Here is a 16,884-nt window from a genome sequence, read left to right on the forward strand (position 1 = left end):
GAAAAGTTAAAATTTCTAATTAATGTGGTAAAATATACCAACATAAAGTTTTCCACTTTAACCATTTTTAAGTATGCAGTTCAGTGGCATTAAGTACTTTCACATTATTGTGCAACTGTCACTACTGTCACTACCATCTATTTTTAAAACTTTCCATTTTCTGAAACTGAAACTACCCGTTAAACACTAATTCCCAGTTCCACCTTCCCCAGCCTTTGGTAGCCACCATTCTGTGTTATGGCTCTAAGAATTTGACTCCTCCAGGAGCATTATAGAAGTAGAATCATACAGCAGTTTGTTTCTGAATTGTTGTGATTTCCCATATGTATTCCAAATGGCTCAGGATATTTTTTTTTTTTAGCAGGGTTTAATATTTTAAACCTAAGTAACCATATTCAGTACAGCACAAGCAGAGCAGGAATGTGTTGACCCTCTGAGGGAAGTGGCTGTGCGGGGCCTGAAGCTCTGAGGCTTAGTGAAAGGCTTCTTTGGTGGGGTTTTGCAGAGTGACTGGAATTGCCTTCTGCCTGTCAAGAACCCAGCCAATGCCCCCAGACTAGGGGAACAGGGGAACCACCTGGGCATGACGACCAGTGGCAGCTCTGAGCCTGGTGATCATGTGCGGTCCTAGTGAGAAAGCTAAACCCTGCTCCTCAGGACTGTTAATCAGATTCCTGCCAATCTAGGCAAGGGGAGCCTAGAACCAGAATTTAATTTGATGTGGACATGTGATTCCTGTTCACCTTGAGTTTTTACAGTCCTTATACCTTTATATACATATGAATGATTATATTGTCACCAACTCCTTCTCATCCTTCTAATTTCAGCTTAAACATACCCCTTCCCTGGAAAGCCCTCCACAACCTCCAGACTAGATCAGGTCCCCATCTGTTTGCTCTCAAGCCCCTTGTACCTCTCCTTCATAACAGTTACCAAAATTAAATAAGCGATTATGGTACTATTTGTTTACCATCTTCCTCTGTTTCTCTAGTTCACTGATATAACTCCAGCACCTAAGATGTAGACAGGATTAATGTTTGTTGAATACTTCCTAAGAGAATTAAGGCTGAAATAGGGCAAACCTAAGGTAAAACTGGATAAAAACTTTTTTTTACAACTCCTTTCCTGATTCTGTGCTGATTTTACATACCCCCTCCCCAGCCTCACCCAGTGATAACCATACTTCCTGGTTTACACCTGTTGTCTTGGTGTGGGTGTTAATACCACCTCCCTTCACTCTCCAATTGCAATAAATTGTAGGGCCACCCTAATTTAAGGTACCTTTCTTAGCATCTCAGCAAATAGTCAAGCCAATAAGATGTTTGAATCAACATGAGATAGTAATTGTTAACATAATGAGTGGATATGATTCTAGCCAAGAGCAAGGGAACAGGATGTTTTTGTCAGTCAAATATTGGCAAGCGCATGGCAGGAATGCGACACTCCACCACCACTGGCCCTGTGACAACAGCACTAATCAGCTGTGGCAGCCACTACTAATTGATCAGATTGAAAACTTTTCCTTTCCTGAGGTTAGCCTGAGAAGCCAGTCCTCTCTCGGGCTTTTTGAGATATTAAGAGCATTTTTCTGAAATGTCCATTACTATTTCTGTGGAGACCCTAAATTGAGAGCCACCTTAACCTAGTAAACACTGTGAAGCTCTGACATCAGACAGATGTAGCTAACATTACATCTACTACATCCTGCTTCTGCTCCTTCCTGGCTGGGTGACTGGGTAAGGTACCAATGATTTCTAAGCCTCAGTTCCCACATCTGTGCACTAAAGCTAAAAAATACCTACCATATTGAATTGCTGGGAAGGTTAAATATAATTACCTAGATGAAAAAGATGGCATAGAGTAAGCTCTGATCATAAAGCTCTCTTCTCCAACTCTGTCCTCTTTTTCATGATACTTAAAACTGAGGTTTAAATTTCAGTCACCAAGAGAGACCCTGGGGAGAAATTTTGAGGCCAGAAATTTTCCCAGGATACCTCACATTTCACCCCCTTTGGGGATCATTGTTCCACCTACTGTTAAGACTAGCTTTAAAGGTAGAAATTTGACTGGTATGTTTTTTGTCTACTCTGCTAGAACGAAGTTGAACTGGTAGCACATGTTCTTTGTATGAAATATAATGAAAGTAGTAGGTTTAAGCCTTTGGAACTCTATCAGATGAGATACAAAAACAGATTTTCAGGTTAGTTTTATAACCCCCACTTGCCCTTGTTTGGACCTCCAAATGTAGGGGTGAACATACTTCCTGGTTTACACCTGCTGTATGATGTAGTTGCTCATGGGGGAGGGGTAGAGTTGGGGGAACTCGATGACAACCTCCACTGCAGGTTCATTAAAGGTATTTTTAAAGTGGGCAGGTTGGAAAGAGGGGGAGGTGAATGCAGAGGGACAGAGAAGGAAGACTATAATACTTAAGCCTCTGGTTTAGTATTGTTCAAACTCCTTGGCAGAGGTTATAGGAAGAGATTGCTAATAGGACCCCCAGGAGAAAATGATGATGTGGCACCCAGCGGGGACTGGGCAGTGTCCTGATCCCACATGGCTTTGAAAACAGAAGAGCCACAGTACTTAAGAGACCATGTGGCTTTGTCCTGCCCGATGACCTTATCAGAAGTGAATTGTGTGGACCCAAGTCCAGAGTTTCCTCCCAAAATACTCTGCTCTGCCTAAGACCTGGAGACATTTGCTGGACAGGAGACAGGGAGGTAGGCTGTGAGCTCACTAATAATAGCTGAGATTAAATTCCAACGATCTCAATGAGATAGGACCTCAGAATACGGTTTGCTTTTATTTTTGAAAAATAAAGGTAAGATTTTCTAGACACCCTAGTTTATAGAAGAAACTTAAGTGCCTACCTCAGAGAATTGTCTATCGCTGAACTAAGGCTTCCAATGTAATAGAACCATTGCTTTAAATTGTTTTGTATAAAGGTATGGTGCTACAAAGAAGTATAAAATTGCAGTCTCAAATTATGTAAGGGAACACAGAATGGATTATAATAATTGATGTACTGTCAGAAAGACATTTTGTTTCCAAAGAAATATATCACCTTTGTTACTAGGATTAGATGTAATGTTCAGTTGCTGGCAGGTCAGACTGAGAACCCAGTGCACTTAAGTTAGAAGGCTTCCAAAGTTTTCAGTTTATGTCCCCTTTGTGAACTTTCTTGGACATAGATATACTTTCTCTCATTTTTCCTGGAAAACACAACAAAAAGAAAAGCAGCCATCCTCTTAAGAGGTGTTTCTGAACTCCAGGCCTATTTGTTCTCTCTTAGCTCTATGTATAGATAAAGGCTCAGAGGGAGACTCATTTTCCCTTAGCATCTTCCATTTCCCGTCACAACGCCAAAGAACATGTCTCCACTGACATCTGTGCCTCTGGGGTCTTTTAGAAACTCTAATGGGAAACTTTCCCTGTAAGACAGTGTCTCTAGTTGAAAAATGTGCAAACAGAGCTTAACAGGCCCAGTTTATAGAGATCAGTGCATCAGTAAGATGAAGGAGGTAGGTGAGATGAAACAGGTGATCATGTATTTTCCATTGAGTTGAGGCTCAATAATATAGACAAAATAGCAGCTAGTGCTGAAGTTTCTACATGCAGCACACTAAGCAAAGGGCTTGGCTAAAGCGTGAATTTGTTTTGTAGATGAGGTCTGTGCTGATGCCACCAATTCCAATGGATGGAGACCGTGCTGAGAAGAAAAATAAATTGGGTACAACCACTGTGGCTCAGGGAATCAGAACAAGTGGATCCTTTTCTGAACAATTAACAAAGCAGGAATGGGAGCAGGTGAGTAATCAGACTGTTCACTAAAGTAACAGTGAAGATGCAGCGTAGATGATCCCTAATAATATATAAAAAGTGACTTACCTTTCTCAGCAGACCATATCCTTTTCTCACAATCCATTACTGTATTTTAACAGCTTAATTGAAATATCATTCAAATGCCATATAATTCACTCACTTAAAGTATATAATTCATTGAGTTTGGTGTATTAAAAATGTACAACTATCCCCACAATCTAAATTTAGAATATTTTCATCACCTGGAAAAGGAACTTCACATACTATTACCCGTCACTTCCCATTTTCTTCCCATCCCTGCAGATTAGACCTTTTGGTCTTAGTAGATTTGTCTGTTCTGGATGTATTATAGAAAAGGACCCATACAGTGTGTGATCTTTTGTCTCTGGCTCCTTTTACTCAGTCAGACTAAAAGATTAGTGCTTTTGCTTTGAGTTTTGATGTTGTATCTAAGAAGCCATTGCCTAACCCCAAATCATGAAGATTTATTCCTGTGTTTTCCTCTGAAAATTTTATAGTTTCACCTCTTACCTTTAGGTGTCTGATCCATTTTGAGTTAATTTTTGTGGATAGTGTGAGGTAGCTGTCCAAATTCATTTTATTGCATGTGGATATCCAATTATTCCAGCACCATTTGTTAAAAAGACTTCCTCTCATTGAATTTTCTTGGCACCCTTATGAAAATCAATTGTCCATAAATATGAAGGTTTATTTCTAAACTCTTGATTCTATCCAGTGATTTATATGTCTATCCTTATGTCAGGATAACACAGTTTTGATCACTATAGCTTTATAGAAAGTTTTGAAACTGTAAAGTGTGAGTTCTCCAGCTTTCTTCTTTTTCAAGATTGTTTTGACTGTTCTGGGTCCCTTGAATTTCCATATGAATTTTAGAGTCAGCTTGTCAATCTCTATCAAAAAAAAGAGCTGGAATTTTGGTAGAGATTGCCTTGAATTTGTGGATCAATTTAGATACTATTGCAATCTTAACAATATTGTATCTTTAATTCCATGAATGTGTGAAGACTTTCTGTTTGTTTAGATCTTTCATTTCAACAGTGCTTTGTAATCACATACATGGAAACACTTGTTAAAGTTATTCCTAATTTATTCCCAAATACTTTTGACACTATATTAAGTAGAATTGTTTTCTTAATTACATTTTGGGTTGTTCATTGCTGGTATATATTGACTTTTATATACTGATCTCATGTTGTCAACCTTGATAAACTTGTTTATTCTAACTGTTTTTAGTGGATTCCCTGGGACTTTGTATTAAATAAAAACAAGAACATGCTTCTTTCTTTCCACTCTGGCTGCCTTTTATTTCTTTTTCTCACTTCATTGTCCTGTCTAGAACCTTTAGTACAGTGCTGAAAAATAGAAGTGGTCAGAGTAGACATCCTTGTCTAATTCCTAATATTAGGGGGGAGCATTCAGTCTTTCCCATTAAGTATATTAGTTGTTTGTTTATATGTTAACTATCCCTCATCAGATTGAGGAATTTCTCTTCTGTGCCTGCTTTCTTGGGTGTTTTTTTACCATGAAAGAGTGTTGGACTTTGTCAAATGCATTTCTGTATCTGTTAGGATGATCATGTATTATTTGGTCTTTATTCTACTAATGTGGTATATTACATTGATTGATTTCAGATGTTAAGCCAATCTTACATTTCTGGGATAAATCCCACTTGGTCATGGCATAGAATCCATTTTATCTGTTGTTGGCTTCATTTTGCTACTTTTTGAGAATTTATATATATATATATTCATAAAGGATATTAGTCTGTAGTTCTCTTTCTTGTGATGTCTTTGGTATTATTGTAAAATCGACCTCATAGGATGAGATAGGAAGTATTATCTCCTCTATCTATTTTTTTGGAGGAATTTGCGTGAAGGATTGATATTAATTCTTCAAATGTGTAGTAGAATTCATCAGTGAAGCCTTCTGAGCCTGGGCTTTTTTCTTTGTAGGCAGTTTTAAAACGACTAATTCAGTCTTCTTTCTTGCTATAGTTCTATTCAGATTTTTTACTTTTTGAGTAGTTGTATCTTGGCATCAGCAGTGGCCACAGGACTAGAAAAGGTCAGTTTTCATTCCAATCCCAAAGAAATGCCAAAGAATGCTCAAACTACCGCACAATTGCACTCATCTCACACGCTAGTAAAGTAATGCTCAAAATTCTCCAAGCCAGGCTTCAGCAATATGTGGACCGTGAACTCCCAGATGTTCAAGCTGGTTTTAGAAAAAGCAGAGGAACCAGATATCAAATTGCCAATATCTGCTGGATCATTGAAAAAGCGAGAGAGTTCCAGAAAAACATCTATTTCTGCTTTGTTGACTATGCCAAAGTCTTTGACTGTGTGGATCACAATAAACTGTGGAAAATTCTGAGAGAGATGGGAATACCAGACCACCTGACCTACCTCTTGAGAAACCTATATGCAGGTCAGGAAGCAACAGTTAGAACTGGACATGGAACAACAGACTGGTTCCAAATAGGAAAAGGAGTATGTCAAGGCTGTATATTGTCAACCTGCTTATTTAACTTCTATGCAGAGTACATCATGAGAAACGCTGGTCTGGAAGAAGCACAAGCTGGAATCAAGATTGCCAGGAGAAATATCAATAACCTCAGATATGCAGATGACACCACCCTTGTGGCAGAAAGTGAAGAGGAACTAAAAAGCCTCTTGATGAAAGTGAAAGAGGAGTGTGAAAAAGTTGGCTTAAAGCTCAACATTCAGAAAACGAAGATCATGGCATCGGGTCTCATCACTTCATGGTGAATAAAAAGGATGATGCCAAAAAGATTGGAGTTGCACAAGAAGAAAATCATGGCATCTGAAAGCCTGGATGAGTTAGAATTATAGAGGGATGGAGCCTTAAGAAATGGGAGGGAGGAACCTGGTGGCCATTATTCTATAATAGAACCTCTCCTCATTCCAACAACGTAGATGAGGCGTCTTACAGACTCAGTGTACATGACTGGAACTGACACAGGGTAAAATTGACCAGGATTTCATTCCCAATATTTTAATAATTTCAATTGTACCTTTAATTTTTTTTCTTCATTTGTTGGTATGTCATGGTCATGCACACTTCAGTTAGATAGAGTTGACATTTTCAGACTAAAAACACAATTGCTTTATTTCTTACTATCTATGAGCCATATTGCAATAAAGATCATAGACTGTTTGTTCCATAATCATGGAAGTGCATGATTCCTGGCAGAGGACTATGATGTAAGTCTCATTTTATAGTCCCTGGGATGTAGCGGAAATGTGTGTACTCAGAGCTGTGTCATCATATAGAAACAAGCGTAACCTGTTTAGGACAGATGTGTAAGAAGGAGGAGGCCAGAAAGGTTTAAAAAATAATTTTAATTATTTATATCCTGAGTGACTCCTTTCTCTTAATTTGCTTCACAAGTATTTGTTGAGTACCTACTATTTGTCAGGGACTGTTCTAAGCTTTTGAGAAAGTAATTGAACTCAGATCTGTTCCCTCATGGAGTTAACTTTCTAGGCATAGGAGCTAAATAATGTAAATATATATGTATATATGAAGTCATGTTATTTATATTACATATATAATTATATAATAGTAAGTAAATATGTTAAGTGAGACGTTCTGTGGAAAAAATTAAAACTAGAACAAGGTTAGGAGAAACCATGAACTTGAGGTGTAGGGGACAGGGTTGTAATTTTAAATAGTTGCAATTTAAATTTTGTAGTCACTTGGCTAGTCACTGAATGATAGAGCAGGATTTGATCCCAGGCCTGACTTTAATGCCCATGCTCTTTTTCTGAAGGGAAAGATGACAAGAGTGGTAGGAGGTCTCAGGAAAGAAATGAACTACTCTAGTCTCCCCTTGTTCAACGAGGTGATGGGTAGACAGGCGTAGGCCTCTGATGACATATAGGTACCTGCTGGAAGGTTGCGATGAGCACAGCTTTTAAAATGACATGTTCAAAAGCTGGAAGGAAGACACATAACTAACGGAACATACAGAAGTGAATCTACAGTATTAGTGTCTTAGAAGAGAAGCATTTCAATATATCTTTCAGAGCTAGTATCTCTCCCCAAAGCATACTTTTGAAAACAGGATTACTTAAAACTGTAGACAGGCATGGGACACTTCTTGCAGGATTTATTTTGGATTTAAGAGGTTTAAAGGCTGAGACACAAATAGAGTTTTGTTGACCAGGTCATATAAAAGTTGTCATTCAGTAAAATCTTTCCAATTTTTAGTTTGAAAATTTTCAGGAAGAAATGTTGTAAATACTCTTTCATGCCCTCACCACCCCAAAGGCCCTTGCATTTCAGAGGAGAGGATGTTGTTGAGAAGAGAGAGGAATTTGTTTCACCAGCAAAGGGCCCTTTATAGCATTCTTTGTGAGCCTCAGAGTTAGATGTCTGTTGTGGTCATGGAGTGGGTAAACCTAGTCAAGTGGATGAATTCTTGACAAAGAAAAGAATTGCAGAACTCATTGAATGGATGATTCTGAAGAAGCTCACTTTTATAAAATTAATACCCCTTATGACCCTTTATGATTTTGAACCAAAGAAAAGTGAATGTTACCTCTATCTTTCTCATTTTGTTGAGGAGTCAGCTAAGGCCCAAGTAGGTTCCCAGGTGACACAGGTGACACCTGAAGAGCTTTTCATGGCCAGTGCTTATTCTAGTTCAACAGAGTTCCAGCATATGTACATTTAATTTATGTAGATTTCAACTATATGCATCTGGCAAAAAGAAGAAAAAAGTGTAAAATTTTAGTTTCATATAACTCATCATATATTGTACATTATCACAGATATAAAATGTTCACACATCCCTATGTTTGTATAAGGTTTCGTATACAAGATCATGTATAATGTGCTTTAAGAGTAATTTAGAATGTTTTCCTGGGGTAATTTTGGCTGTAAATGGCTTGCATCTCAGGTAGGAATTTAGAAGTTAATTCTCTCCTTATAAAATGCACCTCCTTGTGTTCCATGTTTTCACTTTCATTTTATTAAAGGTTAAGTCATGTCTCCAAAACATGAATTCATGGTGTAAAATTCAGATATGACTCAATTTCAAATGCAAATGTTATTTTTGTTATGAACACCAGCAAAATAAATGGATTTCATTGTGTTTATTTGTAGGGTAGGGTTCTGCCTGTGTGAGAATTTGATGGGGGAGAAAGGAGAATCCTGATACTACTACTATTCTTTATGTGGTTTTAATTCTCACTGAAATCAGTCATCAAAAAATCAGTCATCTTCAAGTGTTTGGGATATGCCCGGTGCAGGGTTTCTCCAGTTCTGACGAGATACTTAGCATTCTACAGCAGTTTTTCTTTTCTCTCCACCTCACTGTCTTTCCCCTTACTTATTTCTAGCTCCCCTTCAATACCAAACCTGTAAATGGGTCAGGTTTAGTGGGACAGCCATTTCAGGTCTTTTTTCTCTTTTTTAAGATTGCTTAATTTATTTTAATTGGAGGATAATTACTTATATATTGTGATGGTTTTTGCCATACATCGACATGAATCAGCCATGGGTGTACATGTGTCCCCCATACTGAACATCCATCCCACCTCCCTCCCCACCCCATCCCTCTGGGTTGTCCCAGAGCACCGGCTTCGAGTGCCCTGCTTCATGCATCAAACTTGCACTGGTCATCTGTTTTGCATATGGTAGTATACATGTTTCAGTGCTATTATCCCACCCTGGCCTTCTCCCACATAATCCAAAAGTCTGTTCCTGACTTCTGTGGTTTTTTTGCTGCCTTGCATATAGGATCATCGTTAACTGTCTTTCTAAACTCCATATATATATGTGTGTTAATATATAGTATTTGTGTTTCTCTTTATGACTTACTTCACTCTGTATAACAGGCTCCAGTTTTATCCACCTCATTAGAACTGACTCAAATGTGTTCCATTGTGTGTATGTACCACAACTTCCTTACCATTTGTCTGCTGATGGACATCTAGGTTGCTTCCATGTCCTGGCAATTGTAAACAGTGCTGCGATGAACATTGGGGTACACGTGTCTCTTTCAATTCTGGTTTCCTTGGTGGGTATGGCCAGCAGTGGGATTGCTGAGTCATATGGCAGTTCTATTTCCAGTTTTTTAAGGAATCTCCACACTGTTAGAACTTTGCAATACTTTACAAGTCATCTGGCCCAAACCTCTGATTTTAAAGAAAATGGGACCCAGAGATTTTTCTCAAGGTTGCATCACCCAATTGTGTCCGACTCTTTGCGACCCCATGGACTGTAGCACACCAGGCTTCCCTGTCCATCACCAACTCCTGGAGATTGCTCAAACTATGTCCATCTAGTCGGTGATGCCATCCAACCATCTCATCCTCTGTGGTCCCCTTCTCCTCCTGCCTTCAGTCTCTGGTCTTTTCCAGTGAGTCAGTTCTTTGCATCAGGTGGCCAAAGTATTGGAGTTTCAGCTTCAGTGTCAGTCCTTTCAAAGAATATTCAGGACTGATTTCCTTTAAGATTGACTGGTTTGATCTCCAAGGTTGCATAGCTTTAGCTCTAAGGCTAGTTTTTCACACTACTGCTGAAGCTCCCATAGGAGATGTTTAAATAAAGAAATGTCTTATATAGATTAGAGGTACAAACAGGGAGCCCCCAAATTTTATGAAAAATTCTTAGGAACTTGGGTCTTCAGTCCTGAGTATCATGCAGCCTGCATTTGCTGTTTCAACTCCAAAAGGAAATATTATACTAATAACATACTTGTGGATTCAAGAGAACACATTGTGGAAACCAGTCAGTGGCTAAATATACTGCTGAAGCTGAGAATGAACTCATCAAGGGGTGGATAGGGCAAAAAGTGAAGGCGATGCTTTAGAAGCTATTCTTGGATGAACAGTTGACTATATCCGTGATGGGGAAAGGCCTTCTCATGCTGTTTATTCAACAGGACAAAAACCAGGGCCAAAACCATAGTTGGGAGACCTAGCATACCTGTTTGAACATATTAAAAACACCAAATAAATGTGTGTTCATTGTGGGGAGTGACTTTCTCTTTTGAACATGGCAGTGAAGTTCTTTTTAAGAGAAAAGAGCTTGTAGATTCAGCAATTGTGAAATAATGGAGATAGAATTTTAAAAATGTAGATTTTTAAAAAGCCCAAAGCCTGATTCTTCATGATTACTAAACATTGGTGTGTTTGGTTACTGGGGATGAGTAAAATGGGATTGTGGTGGCTATGGGCATTGAAATTATTTTGGAAAAGATTCATGGAGGAGATGAGTATGAAACAGTTTTGAAAGAGGATTAGAGTTAGGAAATGGTGAGAAATAGTGAGACTTTGTGATAATGTGGGTTAATGTTTATGGAAAAGAAGTTGAACTGTAGAAAGATAAACTCTCACTTGTCAGTGACACCCTAATCTGGTTTGTTGTTCCAAGGTTATCGATATCCTTTGGAGTGATCCCAGAGGCAAAAGAGGCTGCTACCCAAACACGAACCGAGGAGGGGGCTGCTACTTTGGACCAGACATTACCTCCAAGATTCTTAATAAATACCAGTTGAAGATACTTGTTAGATCTCATGAATGTAAGCCTGAAGGGTATGAAATCTGCCACGATGGGAAGGTAAGCTAACAGTGTGGGTGACCTCCTCACCAACATCCCTCCCTCGAGGCCTAGTCTTTCTTTACAGGATGTCTGACTTCAAGGCCATGGGAAAATGTCTTCCCTAGTCCCAGAACAGAACTCCATGCTTTGGTAGACAAGAACAGGAGACTGTCGTGTTCACAGAGGTTGTTTGAAGGAGCCTCATTGTCCCTTACCCCAAGAGATACTTGGTTTATTTCTCTGATCTTCCTAATCGCAGCGATAGGAACTGACACAGGACCCTAAGTACACACACACAAAGGCTTTGTTTTATGCTGATCTCAGAGCAAGCCTCCAGTAGTGGGATGAAGAGTGTATGTATCCTCCCAGAACACAGAAAAGTGACAGTGAATCTACTTTGCTCTCTTTTACCTTTTGTACTTGCCTGTGCAGAACAGAGCCACAAAACACACTGCCTTCTATTCACTGACTAGGGGAGCTCTACCAAGTCCCTCACTGTGGGCAGTTAGGCAGCAACCACTGAAATGGAGTGTGTTCTGCTTCTTCAGTGGTTTCTGATAGGCTAGAGAGGTGAGGTCTGAGGAGCTGGTTTCTGGTCCCAAGTTGTCCTGCAATGCCCCCCTTTCTCTTAGTGAACAGCAGTAGTTAAAAAGAAATACCAAATTTCATGGCCTTTCCTTCTATTTCAACACTTTCACTTTTCTTAACTCTCTTAATTCATTGCAGTCTCATCCTTTGCAAGATGGTAAGGCAAGTATTCTTTAGGGTTTATTTGTAGTAAAAAAAAAAAAAAAAAACAAAAAAAAAACAGAAAAAAGCAGTGGCTTGTCTGAAGCGACATGTACATTCGGGCAGGACTAGGTCTAAATCAGCTTTCCTGTCACTAACAAGTATTATGCTCCAAGACTCCCCATCTTCCACCACACCCCAAGACTGGTTCCTTTCCAACAGAGTGGTCATGGTCCCTTATCTAGCCACTATCTCTCTGACCTTGAAGCACTGGTTTGATGGGGGCCTTGAGCCCTGTAAATTGGTCAGCTACAGACAAAAGAAAAGGACTGTGATATTACACAAGTTTTACTTTGAATACTGAAATGTCACAAGGAAAGAAAAATAAAAGCTTTACCCTGCTGGAAAATTGGAATTTACAAAACTGAGCAATAAGGAACTGAAATTGAACACAAGATTGCAAGGCCATGCACTGTGGGGATGAGTGGCTAGAAGTTAGTACTCATGGGGACAGTGATTTAAAAACCTTATTTCTCTTCAGTGGAATCACAGGAAATCCCATTAGACTTTGAGAATTTGTACGAATTTTGAACTTTGTATAATTTTTGGTTTTTAAGAATTAAGCTGTTTCTGACTTTATTGAAGGACCTTTTGAGAACTAACTGTATGTGAACCTGACATTCTTTTTCTTTAACCAGGTTATTACTGTATTTTCTGCGTCTAATTATTATGAAGAAGGTAGCAATCGAGGAGCTTACATCAGAATGAGTTCTGGTACGACCCCTCGGTTTTTCCAGTACCAAATAACTAAGGCAACGTGCCTCAGGCCTCTTTACCAAAGGTGTGTATACTCTAAGGAGCTTTCTGAGCTCTGGTAATGGTGACCACGTAGAACCAGTCCAGAGTGCCTAAGAGCAGCCTTGGGATTGAAGAAACTTACCTGTTACTCATTAGTATAAACAAAATGAAATAATTCCAGAAACCGAGTGGTGAATGTGCTCTTATTTGAAACCAAGAGCAGTAGTTCTAAAGCAGTCAGCATCCATGAACAGTCCCTATTTGAATGTAAAGAAAAGAAGGTCTCTGTACCTACCCAGTCCCATAAGCTATCGCCTTTTCTGCCCCCAAACACAACCCAGTTGGCTCTGGCCTCTTTGTCCCTTCTCTACCCAGAAGTGTATATGATGGAGTTGAGTGTGTCTCCCTGTGTGATGGCATGCATACCTTACCTTTATTTCTCCCTTTGGCATTATCTTTTTAATATTTTTGTATTCTAAAACAAATATATTTGTTGTTAAGTGTGCTAAAACAAAGTTGTATAAAGAAAATGTTAGTGATCTCTCCCAGTACTTCTCAGTAATTTTTTTCCACAGAGGCAGCTGAAATTAATAGCCTGTAGGGGACCCTTCCACCCTCTTCTCCTTGCAAAAATATTCAAGCAATTTCTCATTCATTGAACTTAAATGTTGAGCACCTACTATGTGTCAGACACTGTTATAGGCACAGGTGATATTGAAATAAACAAAATAGGCAAAAGTCTTTTTCATCATCAAAGCATATCCCAGTGGAAGGAGAAAGGCAGTAAACAACATACATATATATATATTTTTTTTAACAAAGATAGAATCACACTGCACAGTCTATTCTGCAACTGACTCTTTCCCTAAAGATTGTATCGTAAACATCATTCCAAGTTCGTACATGTAGACCTAACTCATTCTTTGTAGTTGATGCATAATATTCTATACTGTATATACCCCATAACAATTATGGATAGCTAAATCGTATTCAATTGATGGCCATCCAGATTGGTTTCAGGGTGTTGTACTTAAAGGAGTACTGTAACAAACATTCCTCTGTGTGTATATGTGTAAATACATATATACACATATTCATAAGTTTTTAGTGCTTGTTTTAAACATAAAATTTAAAAATGTGGGATTTACATGTTTGAAATTTTGCTAGGTACTCCAAAAAAGTTGTCACAGTTAACAGTCTGGAAAACAGCATATTAATTTCTCCACATCCTCATTAATCTCCAATTTTATTACCCTTCTTCACTTTTGACAAACTGATGGATAAAAATGGTAAATCTAATTGTTTTAATTAGCAGTTTTTATACAGCTGAGTTTATCCACCTTGATTTTGGACATTGTGTTTTCTTTTTTTTTGAATTTCCTGTTCATCATATTCCCCCATTTTACATTGGACCATTTGTCATTTTATGATATATTTTTAGGAATTTTTTGCATTTCAGGGATGGAGGACTTTTACAGGCATGTTGCATATATTTTGTTGATATCTTGATATTGCTTTAGTTCTATGAAATCACATTTTTATGATTTCATTTTAACTTTTGGATTTTCACCTGTGGTAGAAAAATGTCTCCATATAAATGTTATATTCAGTTCAGTTCATTCAGTCTGTCCAACTCTTTGTAACCCCATGAACCGCAGCATGCCAGGCCTCCCTGTTTATCACCAACTCCCAGAGTTCACCCAAACCCATGTCCATCGAGTTGGTGATGCCATCTCATCCTCTGTCGTCCCCTTCTCCTCCTGCCTTCAATCTTTCCCAGCATCAGGGTCTTTTCCAATGGGTCAGCTCTTCGCATGAGGTGGCCAAAGTACTGGAGTTTCAGCTTCAGCATCAGTCCTTCCAATGAACACCCAGGACTGATCGATCTCCTTTACGATGGACTGGTTGGATCTCCTTGCAGTCCAAGGGGCTCTCAAGAGTCTTCTCCAACACCACAGTTCAAAAGCATCAATTCTTCAGCGCTCAGCCTTCTTCACAGTCCAACTCTCACATCCATACATGACCACAGGAAAAACCATAGCCTTGACTCGGCAGACCTTAGTTGGCAAAGTAATGTCTCTGCTTTTGAATATACTATCTAGGTTGGTCATAACTTTCCTTCCAAGGAGTAAGCGTCTTTTAATTTCATGGCTACAGTCACCATCTACAGTGATTTTGGAGCCCCCAAAAATAAAGTCTGACACTGTTTCCACTGTTTCCCCATCTATTTGCCATGAAGTGATGGGACTGGATGCCATGATCTTGGTTTTCTGGAGTTTTAAGCCAACTTTTCACTCTCCTCTTTCACTTTCATCAAGAGGCTTTTTAGTTCCTCTTCACTTTCTGCCACAAGGGTGGTGTCATCTGCATATCTGAGGTTATTGATATTTCTCCCAGCAATCTTGATTCCAGCTTGTGCTTCTTCCAGCCCAGCGTTTCTCATGATGTACTCTGCATAAAAGTTAAATAAGCAGGGTGACAATATACAGCCTTGACGTACTCCTTTTCCTATTTGGAACCAGTCTGTTGTTCCACGTCCAGTTCCCTTTGTAACATGTATCAATCTTTTTTTTTTTTTTTTTAATGGCTGAATAACATTCCATTGTATCAGTAGACCCCATTTTCTTTGTTCATTTATCAGCTAATAGAAATGTGGATTAAGACTTCCTGGTGGTCCAGTGGTTGGGGCTCTGAGCTCCCAATGCAGGGGGCATGGGTTTTATCCCTGGTTGGGGAACTAAGATTCCACATGCCACATGGCCAATAAATAAATTAAAAAAATTTTTTTAAAAAAGAAATGTAGATTGTTTCTACTTTTTGGCTACTGTGAATAATGTTTTGAACTTTGGTGGACAAGGTTTTGTTATACATTTGTTTAAATTTCTTTTGGGTATATACCTGAAAGTAGAATTACTGGATTATATAATAACTTATGTTTAATATTTGAGGAACTTGAAAGCTCTTTTCCAAGGGAATGCATGATTTTACATTCCCATCAGCAGTGTATGTGGATTCCAATTTCTCCAAATCCTTGACAACTCTTGTTGTGATCTTTTTGATTATAGCCATCTTAGTGGATGTGAGGTCTTGATTTTAATTTGTATTTCCTTACCTACCAGTGAATTTGAGGATTTTTTTGGTTCTTATTGGACATTTGTATATTGTCTTTGGAGAAATGTCTGTTTCTGATCCTTTTTCCTTTTTTTTTTTTTTTTGGCTGTTGCATGTGACTTATGGGATTTCAGATCCCTGACCAGGGATTGAACCCAAGCCCCATCAATGAAAGAATCAGAGTCCTAACCACTGTACTGCCAGAGAATTCCCACCTTTTTTCATTCTTAATTGAATTATTACACTTTTTACTATTACATTGTTAGAGTTGTTTATATATCCTATATTTGTGTCACTTATTAGATATTGTGGTTGTTCAGTTGCTAAGTCATATCTAAATCTTTGCAAACCTGAGGGATGCAGCATGCCAGGCAGCTCTGTCCTCCACAATCACCTGGACTTTGTTCAAACTCATGTTCTCTGAGTTGGTGATTCCATCCTGTGTCGCCCCCCCTTCTCCTCCTGTCCTCAATCTTTCCCAGCATCAGGGTCTTTTCCAATGAGTCAGCTCTTTGCATCAGGTGGCCAAAGTATTGGATCTTCAGTTTCAGCATTAGTCCTCCCAGTTCAGGGTTGATTTCCTTCAGGATTGACTGGTTTGATCTCCTTGCTGTCCAAGGGACTCTCAAGAGTCTCCTCCAACACCACAGTTCAAAAGCATCAATTCTTCAGTGCTTAGCTTTCTTCACAGTCCAATTCTCACATCCATACATGACTACTTGACAAACCATAGCTTTGACTAGACGGACCTTGGTTGGCAAAGTGATATCTCTCCTTTTTAATATGCTCAGTTTGTTATGGCTTTCTTCCAAGGAGTGTCTTATTAAT

General features: G+C 38.8%; 1 protein-coding gene across 41 annotated transcripts in view; it reads left to right on the forward strand.

Moving 5' to 3' along the window:
* PPEF1 (protein phosphatase with EF-hand domain 1) overlaps window positions 1–16,884 on the forward strand; it is a 147,627-nt gene that overhangs the window by 115,495 nt on the left and 15,248 nt on the right. For all 41 annotated transcript variants that reach the window (XM_012106317.4, XM_042241753.1, XM_042241754.1 and 38 more), the window contains 3 exons: window positions 3,667–3,810; window positions 11,251–11,436; window positions 12,846–12,988. In XM_012106317.4, coding sequence (XP_011961707.1) covers window positions 3,667–3,810; window positions 11,251–11,436; window positions 12,846–12,988 — 473 coding nt within the window. The remainder of the gene's footprint in view (window positions 1–3,666; window positions 3,811–11,250; window positions 11,437–12,845; window positions 12,989–16,884) is intronic.

This window comes from Ovis aries, chromosome X, assembly GCF_016772045.2.
Source record: "Ovis aries strain OAR_USU_Benz2616 breed Rambouillet chromosome X, ARS-UI_Ramb_v3.0, whole genome shotgun sequence".
NCBI lineage: Eukaryota > Metazoa > Chordata > Mammalia > Artiodactyla > Bovidae > Ovis > Ovis aries.